Source organism: Ochotona curzoniae, unplaced genomic scaffold, assembly GCF_017591425.1.
Source record: "Ochotona curzoniae isolate NIBS_2020 unplaced genomic scaffold, NIBS_Ocur_1.0 contig_3498, whole genome shotgun sequence".
In the NCBI taxonomy this organism is placed as follows: domain Eukaryota; kingdom Metazoa; phylum Chordata; class Mammalia; order Lagomorpha; family Ochotonidae; genus Ochotona; species Ochotona curzoniae.
This window is the reverse complement of record NW_024465885.1, coordinates 20,382,570-20,402,500: the sequence shown is the minus strand read 5'-3', so window position 1 is coordinate 20,402,500 and position 19,931 is coordinate 20,382,570. Positions and strand designations below refer to the sequence as shown.

General features: G+C 32.9%; 1 protein-coding gene across 2 annotated transcripts in view; it reads left to right on the top strand.

Moving 5' to 3' along the window:
• CADM2 (cell adhesion molecule 2) overlaps positions 1 to 19,931 on the top strand; it is a 954,869-nt gene that overhangs the window by 888,786 nt on the left and 46,152 nt on the right. The window contains exon 8 of one of the 2 annotated variants that reach the window (XM_040980622.1): positions 9,716 to 9,835. The exons of the other annotated variant lie outside the window; for it this stretch is intronic. Coding sequence (XP_040836556.1) covers positions 9,716 to 9,835 — 120 coding nt within the window. The remainder of the gene's footprint in view (positions 1 to 9,715; positions 9,836 to 19,931) is intronic. 2 annotated transcript variants of the gene reach the window in all.

The following is a 19,931-nucleotide window of genomic DNA, read 5'->3' as shown; positions in this document are numbered from 1 at the left end:
GTTGTGGCCACTTGAGGAGTGAATGATTCAATGGAAGATATTTCTCTCTGTCTCTCCTCCTCTCTATGTATCTGACTTTGAAATAAAAACAAATTCATCTTTAATAAAATGCAGCTGAATAAATATACTCAGCACTGTTCTTAGCTTTTATTAGGAGTTGCTTTCTAAGGAAAAAGCAAAGTAGAATTATGTGTTAATGTGCTTGCATATATAGTAAGTGTAAATAACCATTAGTTGTCTTGTTTAAGTTGTGTAATTGTAAGTTTATAGTCATATTCATCATTTTAAGATTTTTTTATTTGAAAGACTAATATACAGAAAGAAAGAGAGACGGGGGAAAAAGATGTCTTGCATCCACTGATTCGATTCCCTTAATGACTACAATGGCTGGAGTTGAGCCAATGCAAACACAGGACTAGAACCTGTATGATATATGAGTACTGCAAACTGCAGGGATAACTTGAACCACCACAATGGCCCCTATAGCAATAAGTTTTGAAATATTCCCACATTACCTTTTAATTTTCATTTAAGCATTTATATTGCAAGGTTAAATATTCTGTTTGAGTGGATATTATTAACTCTTTTAACAATATCATGATACTTTTAAATAGCAGAATATTGGACTTGTGACTGTTGCTGAAGGACTGTACTATTGTAATAATATTGGAGGAAATAGGTGAAGGGTGGACAAAGAGGTGATGTTGGTGGAGAAGCCTTATACATGCAAGACTGTATCATGGAAAATTGCAAGTTTACCTGGCAGGTTCCTGGGAAGGAGACGCAACCTGAAAAAATGGGGGGACAGTGCTCTCTTTTGGCAACTGACAAAGTTTATTTCCAGGGTTTCAGTTGTTACACATTTTGTGAAACAATGATTCAAACATACCTCAGAATTAGGTCATCTCTAAGAACAGAGAGTACAAAGAAGCTAATCAGACAACTTAGTCAAAGTGTTACTGAAACAGGGAAGAGATAATACTATGCACCCTTGATGGACTAGACAGAGCACAAATGTCCGCCTGTCTTCAGGGAGAGCATGGAAACACATCCAAGGATTCACTGGGGGCAAGGGCACACTGTGGGCAAGGGGCCTTCTGCCTTCTCTTTCCTGGAGCCTCTTCTCAACAGGGTCTCACTGGCTTCAACTGTCCTAGCTTTCCTACGGGCTGTGTTCTGATAGAAAATAACAATAATAAAATACAAGAAAAAATCAAAGTGAGACAGTAAAACATATTATGTGAACTACTTAACTTTAATAGCAAGCTGTACCCTCCTGCTATTATTAATGGTAACCTTATATCATGTAAGAGTATGGAGAGTGAGGAAGATTCGGCCTGTCGCCTGAAAATAGCTGTGAAACAATAAAATGTGACAAATTGAAGATCAGATATGTGAATTATGATATATAAGGGAAAAGGAATCTGATATTAAAAAAAAATAGAACAGAAAATGTGTGTGAAAGACAGGATTTGTTATTATTACTTATGTATAATAAACTTCAATTCTAATTGGATGAAATTCTTTCCTTTTTGTGTTTAGCAACCCAAGAAAGTCTCTACTCTCAAGAAAAGGAACACAACATAGTTAGCCCCTGAGGAATAGGGGAAAGCATTGATCCAGAATAATAGGGTACACTGCCACTTTCCGGTAGAAGTCACATATTAAATGGGAAGTGGAACCAAGATAAACGTGAAAAATAGTTCAAACAAGCTGTGTGCTGAAAGACTACAGAGAAACATAAACACATGATCTAATACGAATGAAGCAACTATTTTTGGTTGCAAGATGGACAGTGGATAAACGAAACAAAATTAGGAGAGAAGGCTGAAGTGAATTTTGATTCATAGGTATTCTATATTGAATGGTTGGCTTGATTGAAAAAGTAATTACTGTATCTTACAAGTATCATTAACATCTTTTTAATTGACATGTAATTAGCATTTCTCTTTTATCATGTCCAGAGTATCATAAATGTTTTTAACCAAACAGGACTATCTTGAGATTGATGTGGTAACATAAGATGAGGGTCATATGAGTTCAGTGGTTATATTTGGAATCTGAACCAAAACCTTGATCATTTTTGTCTCCTGAAGTCCTGAGCAAACATGTTTGCATTTATAGCTGTAGAAGTGTAGTTATTCTTCATTTAGTATAATAACTATGATCCATAAATCATGAATCTGGCTCAAAAAGTGTGTAGAAATGACTAGGTTCAAACTCCTTGATTTTCAAAGGCAGAGGCATGGATGAATGCAGACTAAATAATGTGCTAAATATTTTTCGGCTATATGAAGACACTTGAAGAAGTTTATGAAATTAAAATTAAAAGATAAGTTTATTTTGGTCCCCAAACACCTCTAAAACCCATGCAAGAAGGGGATTTTCAAAAAGTTTAGGGTAAATGGGTAAAATGGTGAAACTGTGCATGGACTTCAAGATGTGTGATACCAGGGTCCGGTGCCATGACCTACCGGTAAAGTCCTTGCCTTGTATGAGCTGGGATCCCATACAGGTGCCGGTTCTAATCCTGATAGTCCCGTTTCCCATCCACTTCCCTGCTTGTGGCTGGGAAAGCAGTGGAGGACAGCCCAAAGCTTTGGGACCCTGAACCCATGTGGGGGACCTGAAAGAAGATCCTGGCTCCTAGCTTTGGATCACCTCAGCTCTGCGCAGCACGGTCACCTGGGGAGTAAATCATTGAAACGAAGGTCTTCTCTCTTTCCCCCCTCCTCTCTGCATATCTGACTTTACAATAAAAATAAACAAATCTTGAAAAAAAAGTATGATACCAAAAACCCCTTGTTTTTCATTTTATTTCCAAGACATTTTGGCTGACTCACATGCTATAAAAAAACCTACATAAAGTACACATCTAGCTTTATTTCTCAATCAGTTTTTTTTTCTATTGCCAACACATTTTCCCTTTGTAATTCACATTCAAATGATCTCTTGCAAAGGATAACAGTATTAATTACCCCTAAGAAATTTATAACCTTGCAGAAATTGAAGTTCATCCAGTTAATTTTTAGGTGCATTGCATAAGCAAAGATCTCCTGGTGTTTAAGTAGGTGGACCAATGTGACACAGAATCCTCTTCTTTAAAGACATTTTTTTTTAATCTTTTGAATTTCACTTTTGTCAGTTTGGATGTAAAGAAAGTATATAAAAGATAAATATATATATATATAGTCCAAATAACACATTGTTTTTATTCATAAATTTTCCTTACAATTGTATAGGACTACTGGTTACCTCCTACAGTTTAAAATTATTCTACATTGCACTTTGAAGAACAGCTTATTTGGAAGCAAGAATGCATGTTTCATTGTACACCCATTTCTGGATATGGTAGACCCCAGTACTCCATCAAAACACATTTCCATAAAGAAGAAAATACAGTAAACTCTTCTCCATTGCCATGCATGTAGGGGTTAAAAATATAACAAGGCTAAGCATCCCTTATAATTCAGAAGGTATTACATTTTCTTATCTTAAGATAGTAATATAAGTAAGAAAATGATGTAACACCTTCTGCTAAAAACATGCCTCTTGGGCCTCATGTTTCCAGTTCATGACAGGTTCTAATGTTTAATGTATCTCCATTAGTAAAGGATCACCAGGGCCTACCCTGGGGCCACGGAACTCAGTGACATAGCACAGGAAGGAACCAGAAGTATAGATTGCAGAGTAAATGCTAACAGTTTTTCTCCCTATTTGAACACTAGTCCTTGGAGAGAAACAAGCAGCCTGGGCTGTTGGGGCACTTAAGACTTGAGTTTGCTTCGAAAATCCACTCCAAATGCCAGTTTTATAAAGAGAAACTGCCACAAAACACAACAGCTTGACAAGTTAGAAATTATTGTACATTGCATTTGCGGAGAACAGAACATACCTTTAACCTGAAAAGCTCGTTACTGAAGAAAGGTGCTGCACCATTCTGCCGTTGGTTGTAAATGGTGCTTGTTGAAACCGATTTCACTCTGACAAGGTTATACAGGATCTGTTGTGCTCTAATAAGCTCCAAAAACAAAACGTGGCTGCATTTTTAAAAATTCCTTCATTAAAATGTGAAGGGAAGAACACATTCCGATGATTTTGATTTAGAGCTCTAACTTTTTTTTTTAAGCATTGAAATTCTGCATTTGGAATGTAAGGTTCTTGAGCACAGTGTAGTTTTTTACTGTGTAATTTTTTTTTAAGTAACCTTTTAGACTTCAGGATTCTCACCAGGAACTATTAAAAAACACCTCACATGTGAAAAGGAGAACATGGAGAAAAACAACTTTTTACAGGGATTAATGATTTTTAAGACCCAGTTGCTGATTTATAGCATTAAAAGTGATAGTATTCCCTATCTACTCACATCATTTTCATTAGCATCACTAGTAGTATTATTTATAAAGCACCTGCCAAATTCAAATAAGTCCCTGGATGTAGTACAAACTACCATGGGGCCCATTTTCTCATTTCTTGTTAAATTGTTACTTCATTGAGAAGGGAAATACACAACCTTTCGATTTTTTTTAGCAATTCATTTAACAACCAACCATGATGCATATTCTATTTACAACATAATTTATTGGTAATAACTTTAAATAAATCATTAATTACTTGAAGCCATTAGGATAAAAATAAAACCATTACTATGGCCTCACAGGTAAGTTTTTCTCTGTTTCTTTCACTGAAGCTGTTAGCAAGTTGTGGAGCCAGTAGGAGGCATTTAGTTGATTGAGGATAAGCTCACAAAATAGGTGGGAAACAGACCTAGATTAGAGAACAGAATCTTGTGTAGTACATTTTGAAAGTAAGGTACTTTCCTGAGCCAGAGAGCTAAAAACAGACGGGGAGATAAGAGTAAACTTGTCCCATGTCAAAGGAACATTTTTGAAAGGCAAATGTGTTGATGTAAGGCTCATCCTATTGTTTATTGAGAGAGACAGGCACAAAATAGAAAGTGATATAATGTGCAAGGGTAAATGAATCAGCAAAGTGCTAGAAAGACCTAAGAAGGAAGGCATTCGCTCTGGTAAACTGGAGATTGTTTCACAAGCGCAATCACATCTGAACTGGAAATCAATGAATTGACAAAAAAAGAGATAATAAGTGATGCCATGAGAGAGGGTCCAAGAACTTGACAGCAAAATGAACTGAAGGAACTAAAACAACAACTTGGGGAGAGCAGCATCTTATGCATTGGGCTTTAAACTATCTTTTTTTTTTCTTTTTCTTTTCTTTTTTTTTTGGTTTTTTTTTTGTTTTTTACCTTGACTTGATATTGATAGCAGTAAAGAAAAGAAGTTCTTGAAAACTTACCTGTTGTTGTAATGAAAAATGTTAACCTTAAACACGGTGGATGCCTCAGAAAACACTGTGTGAAGCTTGGAGTTCTTCCAATCAGAGACGTGGAGGGCTGAACAGAAACAGACAAATTTATCATAACAGAGTTTAACCCTAGTCTTTGAGCCGAAATCATGTCATCCTTTTTATGAATGAATAAGTATATAAATAAAATAATTATATACATTGTGGTTATTTGTAACACAATATTGAATGACAGGTAACTTATATTTTTAAATGTTTATTTTAATATATTTTATCATTATTCATATTCCATGATATAGATTTATAATTGCTAGGCAGTCCCCCATCCTCCTCCACTCACCCCTCCCTCTTCTCCCATTACCATTTTCATCTTTATTATTACTGTGGTATAATCCTTCAGCAACAGTCACAAGTCCAGCATTCTGCTGTTCAAATCTATCATGGCATTGTAGGTACTGGAAACTGTGGGAGATCTAGTATCATACTGTTAAGGTATATTTATTCGGGAATAGAGATGCATATTGCAACATATCTTCTCTTCCTAATATAGTAGTCTTCATTATTAAGCCAATATTTAAGAATAGCTAGCTAGATAGATAGCTATAGATAGATAGATAGATAGATAGATAGATAGATAGATAGATAGATACATGCTTACCCATTTGCTATTTGTTTTATATTTTGGATGTGTGCTGCCTTTTCTCAGGAGAACAAATGAGGTTTGTACTTTTGGGATTGGCTTATTTCACTCAGTGTAACGGTCTCCATTTGTTACAAATGGTAGATTTTCATTCTTTTTAATGTCTGAGAAGTATTTCAGGGGTAGATATGCCACAAATTTTTGTCTTTTTCCTCTTTTGAGGGTATTTGGTTTCTTTGTCTTCACTCTAGTAGATTATGCTGCTATGACTGAGGGTTACATGTTACTTTCTTATATTCAGATTTTACTTCCTTTGAATATATTCTCAGGAACATAATATCTGGATCATGCAGGAAATATATTTTCAGTTGTCTTAGCACTGTCATTCCTCTTGAAATCTTTCCTATACATTGTGTCAATAGAAAATTGCTCAGTGGTATAGATTTAAGGGTTCTCTCTGACATGATTGGAACATGGCAAATTTTATATTTTATGCTAAATAATATTTAGTTTGAAATATGTCAGCATAATGCATATCTTCTGCATAGCAACATTAAAGTCAAACATATACATGAATTGGAAACATTACACTTTCAATTCTTTATTAATAAAGGTGGCTTACTCTATCCTATTAAAAGAAAATTCTGAATTTATGATCATTTATTATCATGTGTGTGTATGTAAGCATATGTTTCTTCCAGAAAATATGTAATTCATTATCTAAGTTGAATATAAATATGAACAGATGTCATTATATAATCATATAACTTTTTCACATATAGATGTGCATATAGTTAAATATGCATTTACATACCCAATTTATACATGTATATTCATTCTTTGTTTTGTGCCAATTTAAATTGCAAATCAAATCAATTTGTATTTATGCATTAAACTAATATCCTATCTGAAATCAAGCTGCTTCAAAAACTTTATTAAATAATGATATATAATATTTACTATAGAATGTGAAATTTGCCTGCTAAACAAAATAAATTTTACAACAGGTGAATATAATTTTGGAAAAGAGTTTCTATATGCTGTGATCATAATTTTACTATCTTAAAAATCTATTGCTTATTCAGACAGTATTCAGTTCATCTTACAAGGAGAATGTATTTTAATTATGATTTTTAAAAACTTCATAGAATTTTCCCATTTAAATTCAAATTGAGTCTAAATAATTTATACATAAGTGTAAGTTTTTCTAATCATATCAAGAAAAATATCTGTTTTTACAAGGTTTTATTCCCTAAGCATCTTTTATCCACTGAATATTTTATTAATTGGTAAAGTTTATATTGACTTAACATGTGAAAATACACATAATTTATGAATTTCTGCTTCTATACATTTTGTAACAACCTTTTAACTACTGTCTGGCAAGTGCAGTAATATCCAATTAATTCATTCTCGACAAATAAAAATGTGTGCCCATATTTTGTATAACAAAAATCAGAGATGCAATGTCATATTAACTGACTGAACATAATAGCTATCAGTTTTGAATGTTAATATTGGCAAACTATACATTAGATATCATACATCTGCCTTTTTTAGAAATTTACAGTTGTCATAGTAACCACACTTATATAGCCTTTGATTTTTCATAAGATATTATCTGCTTATAACGAATAATTGTATTATTTGGTTTCATCATAAGTGTCCTTAGCATCTGAACAAATAGGCTCTTCAAAGTAATTAAAGGTCGATTATCACTTAGCCTCATTGATGCTGAATAAGAAAAAATTTCCAAGCAATGTGCTTCTTTTTATTTTTGTCTGAACTAAACCAAACACAATTTTCTGTTCTCATTTTCTTAAGGAACAACTGATTTTGAATTGCTTCTTTTCATATTAATATAAGACTCAATGGAATCATTGTAACACACGGTTTAATAACAAACAGCCTCAAATTTTATAATGTAAGATAAATTCAAGAATATTAGACTTTCTACAGATAATTTGTATTGACTAATATTAGCATTTGTGCTTATATATGCTACCCCTGGGAGACATTAGCCTTTGCATTTATTAAAGACATATATTTTGAAATCCTAATGAGCAAACACATTTGCTAGGAAATAATGCATTGTTTTCTATTTTTGATCTGTATGAAAGCATGACACAAGGTTTTTAATTTAGAAACAGTTTCACTTAATTCCAGCTTGCCTAAGCTATTAAAAGAAGCTATATATGAGATTGAAACTATTATAAAGATGAATAAATAAAAAGTATATGGGCAATATATAGAATGCTTATTCATTTATTATGTTGTTAAAAATAAATTACACTTTATTATCATAGTAAGTTGTATTCCTGGCAATACGCATTTTCCCTGGTGAGTAATGTAGCACCTTTAGGTTTTTAGAAGATATTTTCTTAATTTGGCCAGGAAGTCCTTTTTCTGTTGAAAAAGCAGGTGAATACATGAACACGATAATTAACGGAGAGATCTCATATCATTTTCTGGGTTTTCCAGTTTAATGAATGAAGAAAGAGTATTTGCAAATTAAGATGTATGTTCTTCAGAAGTAAAGAGTTGAACAATGTTTGGTGTGTCACAGATATTTTTACTGAGAGAATGACAGGAAATCCTTTCACAGAAAAATATATCAAACTCTTTGACTATATAGAATTTGTATGAGAGACATGTGAAACCAAACCTTTGCACATTATTTACGAGTAATTTTGAAGTTGCCTCTAATTTACTCAGGCTATAAATGATATGCCTAAGCATGTCAAACAAGTTGCAACTGCCTGAGCATGGTAGGCAGCTTCCCCTAGCTTGACACTGAGAACACCATGACTTCTATGGTGCTCTTCCGATTGTCAACCAGTGTTGGATAAAGCAAAAGAAGACATATGCTCAGAACACCAAACTACTCTCTCTGTGGGTGTCTCCCCCACCCCCCATGTATTTACTTCTACTGTTAACTTTTTGCCAATTGACATGGATTGGAGGATGAATGTTATGATTTAAGTCCATGTACTGTAACTTCTCCTAAGAATGGCATCTGGAATTAAATCATAACCCTTTCAGAATACTGGGTTCTGTGCTAGTTGACTCAATGCTTGTTAAAGACTCCTAGGTTCTGCAAAAATGATTAGAAGGCGTTACCAGCTAATCAGGGTAAGAACTGCAAGATTTTAAACTGCACGTTAACATCATTTGTGAGAACAGGAGAAGCAAAATAACAAAAATAACAATTGGCTCATTTTGTTTGTTTGTTTCTAAAGATTGCTCTCATCCTATTTCCTACCATTACATTTTCCTTAAAGGCAAAAAAATAAAAAAGCATTTAACATGCGTATACTCATTCATCGTTAACATTTCTTTAATCTGATGTGGCGATATTCGTGTTTCTTTCTGTAAGTGTCCCTGCTTAATTTTGACAAAGCATGTCAATTTTCATTTTACCTATATGTATTTTGCTAGTGCATGTCAAGCCTGTTAAATGACACAGTGAACAAATAAATTCCTGTCATTTTAAATTTCACACTAAGCATTACAGTCAATCCATTTGTTTTCGAACATTGCTCCAAGTTCTTGCTCTGTGTTGAAGCGTAACAAAATAAGTGAAAAAAAAAAATGACAGGAAGTGTTTGGTACAGTCAGTTTTGTACCTGATATTTTAAGTTTGTTAAAGTTAAACTTTAGTAAGGTATGTGTAGTTTTAATTTGAATCATTTGTGTTTCTCTTTTGTTTGCATGATATGATTTTGTTTTATATTTTTTTCCACTCACCAGATGTTCCCAACACTTTGCTTTTCACTACCATCATCCCCTCCCTTACCACTGCAACAGTCACAACCACTGTAGCCATAACAACCAGCCCTACCACATCTGCACCAAGCAGCAGCATAAGAGGTACAGTATGCTTCTTTGTGATGCGGTTTCTCAAAAGAATAGAAAAATTGAAATCCACTTTGACTTAATTGCAGCATGTAATTAAATCATCACATTTGCCAGCAGTTAAGATTTTTGAGAATGGAATAAGAGACAAATGCTACATTTGATTTTAAGGTGTCACCTATAACTATGTCAAAATAACTCATACTATAGGTTAAAATATATGGGGCTTGATAACATTGAGCACATTGGAAGAGAATAAATATGGGCAAAATCTAGCATTGCCTTAGAATGCAAGGAATACAATAGATAATGATGCAGAGGAATTTGTTGTTAATGTACTACTCCAATTTAGTGCTTATGGTTTGTTTCTCTGCAGCTAAAGTAACGATAGTACTGACATTATTCTAAAATGAGAATAGCTTCTGAGTTCTTTATAGTACTTTTACCACATAGAACTTTGGAGTGGATATTTAATATGTAATTGAAGAGCATCCTAAAGTGATTTGCTGAGAAGAGGTACTTATTCTACAAATAAAATATTCTAATATAATGTTTTATATATTTAACCAAGAGAGTTAGTATACATATTTGACTCTAGGGGGTATTTACAACTTGTAAATATTCATAGATGCATTTTTATTTCAAAAATAAGAGCCTTGGAAAACCTGAAGTAACCTTAGGGCAAAAGGAAAAATTACATAATGGTTGAAATATATAAAAAGTATTTCTGAATAATTATTAAATGGTTTGCAAATGAGGAAGTGATAAAGAGTATTTGAAGACATTAAAGTGCTTTAAACTTACTTTCTGCATAAATGATGTTTAGAGAGATTTTGTCATATTTAAGTTTGTCTTTTTTCCTACTTCATTTATGTGTCCTGTGTTACGTTTGCTATACTAATATTTGTGAAACTTAACAATTTAACTTGAAATCCATAACCACGTCACGTATCAGTATAACTTTCACCAAGGATGCTATTTGACACAATTTTATTCAGCCAAACAATGTGTTTTTCATGGGGCTTTTAATAATTTATGATATTAAATTGAGTTGATACCTTTGATTTAACAGTTTTTTTATCCCATAAGATAATATAGCCTGCAATAATCAGTTATTAAGCATTATGTCAAATATAGTGGATGGTGTAGAATATTGAAAACCGATACTAGTGGCAATAAAAATGTTCTAAGAATAAGCCAGGTTTTTTTTTTTTATTTCACAAAGCTTTATTTGAGCACAACAAGTAAGTAAAAAGAGTCTGAGGTTTGTTTTACACAAATGTAAATAAAAAGAAACAAAATCAACAAACAAAACAAAACAAAATAAAACAAAAAAACTTTCAGCTGATAGACGATACCAAGTTCTACATTGCGTTAGTTATATGCAAAGATTTTTATAAATAGTACTGAATTGAATATAATTGATACAAAATGTACAAACTTTGTTTACTACTGTTAAAATCATACCATATATACAAAACACTTTGAAGGAAAAGCAACAAAGTACACTGGTACCTATTTTTTAAATGACACAATTACCTAATAATTAACTGTTTCTTTTTTCAGAAAATACGTATTGTGTGCCTGCATTGTTTATGACACTATGTCAGCTCCAAATTATAAGGTTTACTTATTGCATATAAATTAATTAACAACAGTGTTGGTGTTTGCTCCTTGATAACTGCTGATGCTCACTTCGGGAAACTTCTGCATGCTCTTTTGGCTCATTGAAGTACAATCCTAAATATCTATATTTTCATGTGTATATATATATATGCATATGTATATGAATAATTTAAATGAACATATATAAATATAGTATTATGGGCTAAATGAAGGAAAAAGGTTTATTTCAGAGTAGACAGCAGCCTTTAATATTATATGAACATAAAGTGGAAATTGGGTTTTGCTGTATTTTGACTAGTCCTTAAAATGAAATCAAATATTCATTTTTTAGGAAAGTTCACTTTTTATTAGAGTCCTTCCTATTTTTTTTTTTGTAAACTTTATGACATGGGCACTAACCACAGATCATTTGTAAGTTAGGTAGTTCTGTTAATCTATATCTTAAAATAAAAACGATATCACTTTCCTTGAATGATGATTTAATTCTCATGTTTTTCTTCTGTCTTTAACAAATGTCTGAATGCAAGAAAAGTCACCCAGCTCACTGACATGATTCATGTCTCTAATGGGTGAAGGATTTCATTGAGTGTGCAAGGGTCATTGTGATTCCTGCATTTCATATTAAATTGTGAAAATAGTTCAAAATTATCACTAACCAGGGATCACAGTAAAAACATGCTCCTTTAGAAATATTTCCATTCAGGTCACACATTTAATTTCTCTCTCTCTTTTTAAGATTTATTTATTTTATTGGAAAGGCAGATGTACAGAAAAGAGGAGAGACAGAGAGGAAGATCTTCCATCCGATGATTCACTCCCCAAGTAACTGCAACAGCCTGTGCTGAGCCGATCGGAAGCCAGGAGCCAGTTACTTCTTTCCTGGTCTCCCACAAGGGTGCAAGGTCCCAAGGCTTTGGGCCATCCTGTACTGCTTTCCCAGACCACAAGCAGGGAGGTGGATGGGAAGTGGAGCTGCCGGGATTAGAACCAGTGCCCCTATGGGATCCTGGTGCGTTCAAGGCAAGGTTCTTAACCATTACACTATCGTGACAGGCCCTAATTTCTCTCTTTACTAAACAATTTGAAAATTAACCATTATGTTTTATTACATTTAAATGACATTTCTTCAAGAACCACAAATTGTAACTTGATATTTGTATATGTAAAAGTGAATACAATTCAAATCACTTCTAAAACCTCCATTAAAAATTTTACAACTCTTCTTGTCTAGCTTTCCTTTCTTTGATACAAAAAACATTCAATTTGAAATAAACTTAAAGATTCGTAATTTTGATTATATATAGACATCAGTATGAAATGTAACAAAAATGAGTGACCAAGATCATAGTATTAGGGATTTGCAGAGTTCTACAGTTCACTTTATAAATCTTCATAATTTGGAGGCAGTGTAGTTATCATATCTGAAAAACAGAAGAAAATTATCAGGATATTATTACAAGTAATATTATTACAAGTAATTTAGACATATTTATATGTATTTCAATATAGATGAGATTATTGACATCATTAATATATATATATATATATTTAATTTGAGTAGAGAGAACAGCACAACACACACACATACATTGAAACAAAGATAGAGCCACCATTCATTGATTCACTCAGCAAATACATTTCTTCAGTGACCAATCAGCTAAAACTGGGAACCAGGAACAAACAAATTTCACATATGAGTTGTACAAATCCAGCACAGCCATCTCTGCATTCGTTGGTCTGCATTAACAGGACCTACAGTCTGCAGTTTCACCCAGATTCTAGGCAACGGGGAGGGTATTTAAAAAGGGGTCGTATCTGCTTTGCCTAACACCTACAACTATTGTGATTTCAAAAGTAAAAGTATAACCCACAAATGAATCTTTTAGACTTAAGCCAGGAAAATACAATGAAATTTATTGATTATTATTTCTGCCTGTATAAGTGTGTGGATGTCCTAAATGTGTAAAGATGACCTTATCAATATGGAAAGAAGATTCAAAATAATCAGTATGTTTCTTGTTCCTGCACTTCAAGACTATTTAAATATTTCATATACTTTAAGACAATTTAAATATTTCACATACTTTGAGAGAAAACCATAAAAATAGTTATAAAATTATTTGTAACTGTGAAATCCAAGCAGAAGTCAAGATGATCTTGCTTCAAATAAATATTTGACTTTGAAGTTATGAATATATTACCAAAAAATAATCTCAGCCAACATATTAATTATATTGATCCAAATTAGATTGGCTATTTCATACTGATAGCCAAAATATAATGGCATCTTCTAAGAAATCAAACGTTGAGAGCTAAAGACTCAGTTATTTATAAAGTGATTGAAGACTAGTTAGCTTATTCAGGCTACTATAACATAGACACCATATTTAGAGGCCTATAAACAGCACATTTTTGTCATAGTTCTGGAGTTTGCTAACACTAAGTTGAAGAAGTAGGCAGATTGATTTTGGTGAAAATATGCATATTATTCAATGTTGTTTCTACTTTATATCTGAGTTTGGTATGTGGGGCAAGGTGAAATCTGAAGCCTGTTATAAAAAGACCTTACTCCTACTCAGAAGGGCTTTAGCTTCAAGTCCTGTCACCTCCCAGTAGCCTTGGTGCTTGGATTTACAAGCTATGAATTTAAAGTATGAATGTGGTAAGGAGAATACAAACATTAAGAATGTTGCATTATTACACATATATGAAGATAGAAAGCTAAATAAGGTATTTGTGTAATTTGTAATTTGTATAATTTGCATAAAATAAAATTAACTTTAGTATACATCTAGAAGAATTGTAATACACTCTAGAAATACAGGATTATTTGCTATCAATGTGGTTTGGGATACTGTAAGTCATAAAATGTAGATGAAATTAAGAACATACTTGTTATAAATATGATACTAAAATGTTGCTGTAAAACAGATTTAGTAAATTGTTATCTTTCCTTCCAAATCCTTAATTAAGCTGAGTTAATGACTAATGAAAAATTAACATATACATAGTTGAGCAGTATAAATGAAAAAGAAAAAGGAACTGCTGTGTTGTTTCCTAAATTTGATCTAAAGAAAATCAAATTCTGCTTATGTTAATTGGGCATTCTGAATGAACCATGGTTTCCTAAAATGCAGAAAGTGAAGAAAGTATTGTTCTTAGATTCCTTCAGTCTCTAGTAGCACCATATGCACAACCTAAGGATTAAATAAGGTACAGTGAAATAAACACAAAATGACACATATTCACTTTAAACATCTGTAGGAAACACTTATTTAACCAATGGAGGTCAGAAACAATGTTTGTGGCTATATGTAAGCATGAAAAGCATACCTGGTATACTTTTATTTAGTTTGGTTTCATTAATTTGTTCCCTCCTTCAATGTTGTTTTAGAATTGTTAAAAATAAAATGCAGAGATAAACGTGTCAGAATAAATAAGAAAGCAAACAATGAAAAGGATTGAATGAAGTAAAATCATTATTTTTCTGAGTAAGTCAGTATAAATGCTTACAGAGCATTTGGGTTGTTAAAATATATCATCTTGACACAATTAGATCTCAAAGTGTGCAAATCAAGAAGTTGTTTATGAGCATTTATTATGAGAGTCTAGCTATTAAAATGTTTCTCATTTTATGGGCAGCAATAAAGTACAATTTGTATTGTGTTTTGAGCTTTTAAAATTAAATGTCAATATGTTGTGGTTTTTTTTTAATATGACAAATACTAAGTAATAATTCAGGATCCAGATGGTCCGTATTGAGAAACCTGCTTATGTGCAAATAAAAGGTTTCTGTGTTTAGACTACAAATGTGGCTAAACATAATTATTATATGAATTTGACCTAGTTTTAAAACTAAATATGAGAAACATAGCTCACAATAAAGCAAATTACTGAAAGGATTTCTATTTAGAATTAACAAGCAATAAATTCGTGCTGTAGCCAGGACACTTGCAACCTTGTTAAAGCTGATAGAGGGGTTGTAGGTTTAATTTGGAGATCAACACTATCTGAGGTTCTGTTCCGCTAGTCTGCTCAGGACCCAAACATTTAGATGATTGCCTTGTGTCAGGTTAAAGATTTCAGGTTAGCGCACCATTCCGAGATTATCCCCTCAATTCTACTAAACTGGATTTGGAACAGATGTACATATTGTAGTTTACGTATTATCATTTCTAAAACTCAATGCAACATTTGTCTCTGATTTCCCTGAGATTAAAATGAACAAAATTTGGAAATCTTTAAACATTTAGCAGTTTCTTTGCCACATCTAAGAGATAGCTGAGATAAATTAATGCTCCTATTTCTTCATAATGCTGTATCCTTTTTGTCTAAGAATAGTCTAATTGCTTTTGTAATTTAATGCATCAAGCATTTTAAAGAGTTTTACCTCAAGCTTATTTAATTCTCTGGCTGGTATGAAATTCATCAGAATCTGTGTTCCATTATTTCACATCTCTTTCAAGCAAATATATCTATTAATATACGTTTACTGCCATAAAATTTGGAATGTCAAATGATTTGAAAAATCCTAGATTTAATGTAACCTATAAATTATCAAAGAATTCTGTAAAACAACGTTTAAGAAAAAGAAATGTTTCTTAGTTGAGTATGTCTCATTTCTTAAGGTCATTTTCATATAAAATGCACATTCATATAAATACTAAATTTAAAACTTGTCATAGTTTATTGTATCCAGAAATCATATTGCTTATGGAAGTATTGAGATGAAAGGCGGTAACGTATCATTGGAATGAATCTGTTTTATATTTTAAAAGCCTGGCCTACATATACGAATAAATTTATTCCTGGAACATCTCTAAAAATATTTTAAAAATCATTAATAAACTAAACTGGATGTATCTTTCTTACTAACCCATGAATTAAATTTATGAGCTGTGCCTTTGAAGCTGAAAAGATTGCTGGCACTGCCCTTGCTTCTTCGACACTCCACGTGAAACACAGCTAATAACCTCCCATGTAAGCTTGGTGAAACACTGAATTGATACTAATTATGCCAACTTTGGGAGAGAAGGTGACCTTGACTTCAGCTGAAACTTTCTGCCAGGACAATAAATAAGAGCAAATGCCACAAAGCATGACTTCTGAGACGGTTCTAATATAATCTATTAACTTTGGGGAGTTCACGGAATTGCAATAAGTGTTCAGATAATTGTACTATTTTAAAACATCTCTTGCTTCACTAATACAGTAGTTTCTTATTTCTCAAGATTTCAAATAATCTCCCATTAGCGTTCTATACTCATTTAAATTAAACTGTGGCCAGAAAATTAAAAGCTCTCTTGATGCAAAATGTGTATAAGGCAATTAAAGGGCAAGAAGATAGATTTTCCTGAATCACTTCTGCAAATGTTCATGTTACTACCATATAATAATCAGAATGTTTTATGATGAAACTAGACAAAAATAATTACAAAATAAATCTTTTTTTTTATTAAAAGAGTTTAGAAAAATAACTAGGAATCTACCATTTTCTCAATAGACGTGCATGTTTAAAGATTTATTTTTATTATTTTTTCATTGGAAAGGCGGATATACAGAGAGGAGAGACAGAGAGGAAGATCTTCCATCCGATGATTCACTCCCCAAGTGAGCGCAACGGGCCGATACTATGCCGATCCGAAGCCAGGAGCCTCTTCCGGGTCTCCCACGCGGGTGCAGGTTCCCAAAGCTTTGGGCCGTCCTCGACTGCTTTCCCAGGCCACAAGCAGGGAGCTGGAAGGGAAGCGGGGCTGCCGGGATTAGAACCGGCGCCCATATGGGATCCCGGGCGTGCAAGGCGAGGACTTAACCACTTGCGCCACCGCGCCGGGCCCAGACGTGCATGTTTAAACTAACATTTAGATGTGTAGTAATTTTAGAGTTAAAAAATGGAGCTCAACAATATTGTAAAAGAAAGGATCAATAAAGTTAGTATGATTGACAATAGGAACATTAGAACAGAATGTAATTATTCTTCAACAGTATCTTTCAAAGTGTTACATTTATGTGAATGAAATTCAGGTCTGTTCAGTATAATTAATGAAAATGCCTAACTTAAGTCCACTTAATTTGCATATCTGGAAAATACATTTGAATTCAGATACTCCCAGAGCTATCTATCCAACTCACTAATAAGCAAAGAAAGAAGAAAGAGAAAGCAATTGAGAGCATGAGATTACATTAGTTGAAAAACATATTATTTCAAAAGCATTTGCATTAAGTTTGCTCTAAGAATCAAATTCGATAACAAACAAGGCAATACTATTTCCCAATAGTCTAGGTTAAACTGGAGAATGCTTTACCTGATTTTTGTTGAGTCATGTTTTTCAAAAACTGGTTATAAGTGCTGCCAGTGCCTTGGTAATTACTTAGCCTATCATCTGGGGATTTAGAACAGTCACAACAGAGAATAGCCTAGGATACAATAAGGAGATTTTGACCAGAATATGAGTAGCATTTAGTGAAGGAGTAAAGACTATGGGAGGAAAAAGTACAAATATGCTAGCAGCTTATTTTTGGCAGTACCAGAGGTGAAAGACCACTAGAAGTAAGAAAAACTTTTCCAACCAGAACCAGAGAAGGCAGAGCTTCAAAAGGGCAGCTTTTAAGGCAGCTTACCGCCTGGACCAGAACCCCAATCAGTTGCAATCATTGGTGGAGTAAGGGCTACACACATCATGCCTCTTTTTGTCTTCTGTCTCCCAATATCTTTCCACAGCCTGAATCTCTCAAAAAATCAGAGATCAGGCAATGTGAGTGAAGCAGTTAAGAGAAGCCAATATAGCAGCACATTAGGTTTGGAAAAATCAGAATGGAAGAAGACCAAATGGAAAGTGAAGGGCAGAGATATTTGTCCTTGGAATAGATTCGGCTATCTGAAACACTGGTAACTTAAGTCACACCGTTTATTGTATATATGCCCCTAGTTGAATCTGATTAGGAGGTTAGGTTTAAAACTGAGAAACCCTTATTGAGATGAACTATTTCACAGGCTTTCCCTAAACATCTTGTCGTAGTGAGTCAGTAAGTGAGCCTTAAAAGAAGACCAAGATTCCTGTTTAAATACCTTTGGACAGATTATGCTCACACTTCTTGATAATTTTAATGAGTTTTAATGAGTTTTGTGAATTTCACTCTCACCCCATGGCTAGCCTTGAAAGTGTTATGCTATCATTATAAAGTGCTAAGTGATAAATTCATCAATTTGCCTATACTTGCCTTGTTGTCTATAAATTGCTTCTTCAAATTTTATGCAAAGTTAAGGTTTCATTTTCATCTTTTTGTGCACTTTTCCTTTAAAATAATTTTTTTTACAGTTGAAACTTTCTCCATTCAGAAGTAAATCTATGATATACACAAAAGATAGAAAATCATAAACATAACTATTTGAATGAAGAATGTGTTTTCAATCCTAGAATGAACAATGAATGAAAGCTATTTATATTTGCAAAGGCATACCTTATACAAGGGAGAAATTCTTGAACGTTATACAGGATGACAAACATGTATTTCTCCTATAACTTTTTACCTTAAAACCTTTCTTTGAAATGATATTAACAAGGACACAATGATCTTATTAATTAATAAAAGAATATATGACTGTAATAAGTGTATATCCACCTAATGCTGTGATAAATGTCTAAATAAATCAAATGTTTATGGATCAAAAAGAGATATATGCTCCAAACATTATTAATGTGGGTTTGTAACCCTCCAATTTCATCAATGGACAGAACAATTAAACAGAAAAATTCAACAAAGAAACAACACTTAGTTAATATTGCTCATCAAACATATTAATTGATATCTACAAAGCATTCTTCCCAGAACTGCAAAATACAAGTTGCTTCTTTTTATCAGTGTGTGAAACATTCTTTAAGATAGACCATATGCTAGCCTATAAAACAAGTCTCAACAAACAAACAAAAAATTAAAATCAGATCTTGTATCTTTTTGATCACAATAAAGAAAAGAGGAAGTTAAAAACACAACACAGTCCAATGAGTGTGCAAACATATTGGAAACTGCAAAATACGCCCCTTGACAAACAGTGGGTCATAGAAACAAACTGGAAGAGTAACTAAAAAGAGCATTTGAAATGCATGTGATGGCAATACAACATACGGAAACTTTTGGGATACAACAACAACAGTTTAAAAAAAAAAATGTTTGAGCCAATTGGTGTCTATATCAGGAAATAAAATTGGCAATAAATAAATGGTGAAACAATGCATTTAAAAGACCTAGAAAAGCAAGAACAAATCAAAAAGTTAGGAATTCATATAAAAAGGTCAGTGAAATCAAAAGCTGCATTTTTGAATATTAAACAAATTAATAAGTCATTAAGCAATATAACTAAAAAGAAATAATAATGAAAGCAGCGGACATGCAAATTAATAACATCAGGCATAAAAGTAGATATTATCACAAAATTTACAGAAAAAAGAACATGAATCCTGCAGTTATGTACCAAGATATTGAA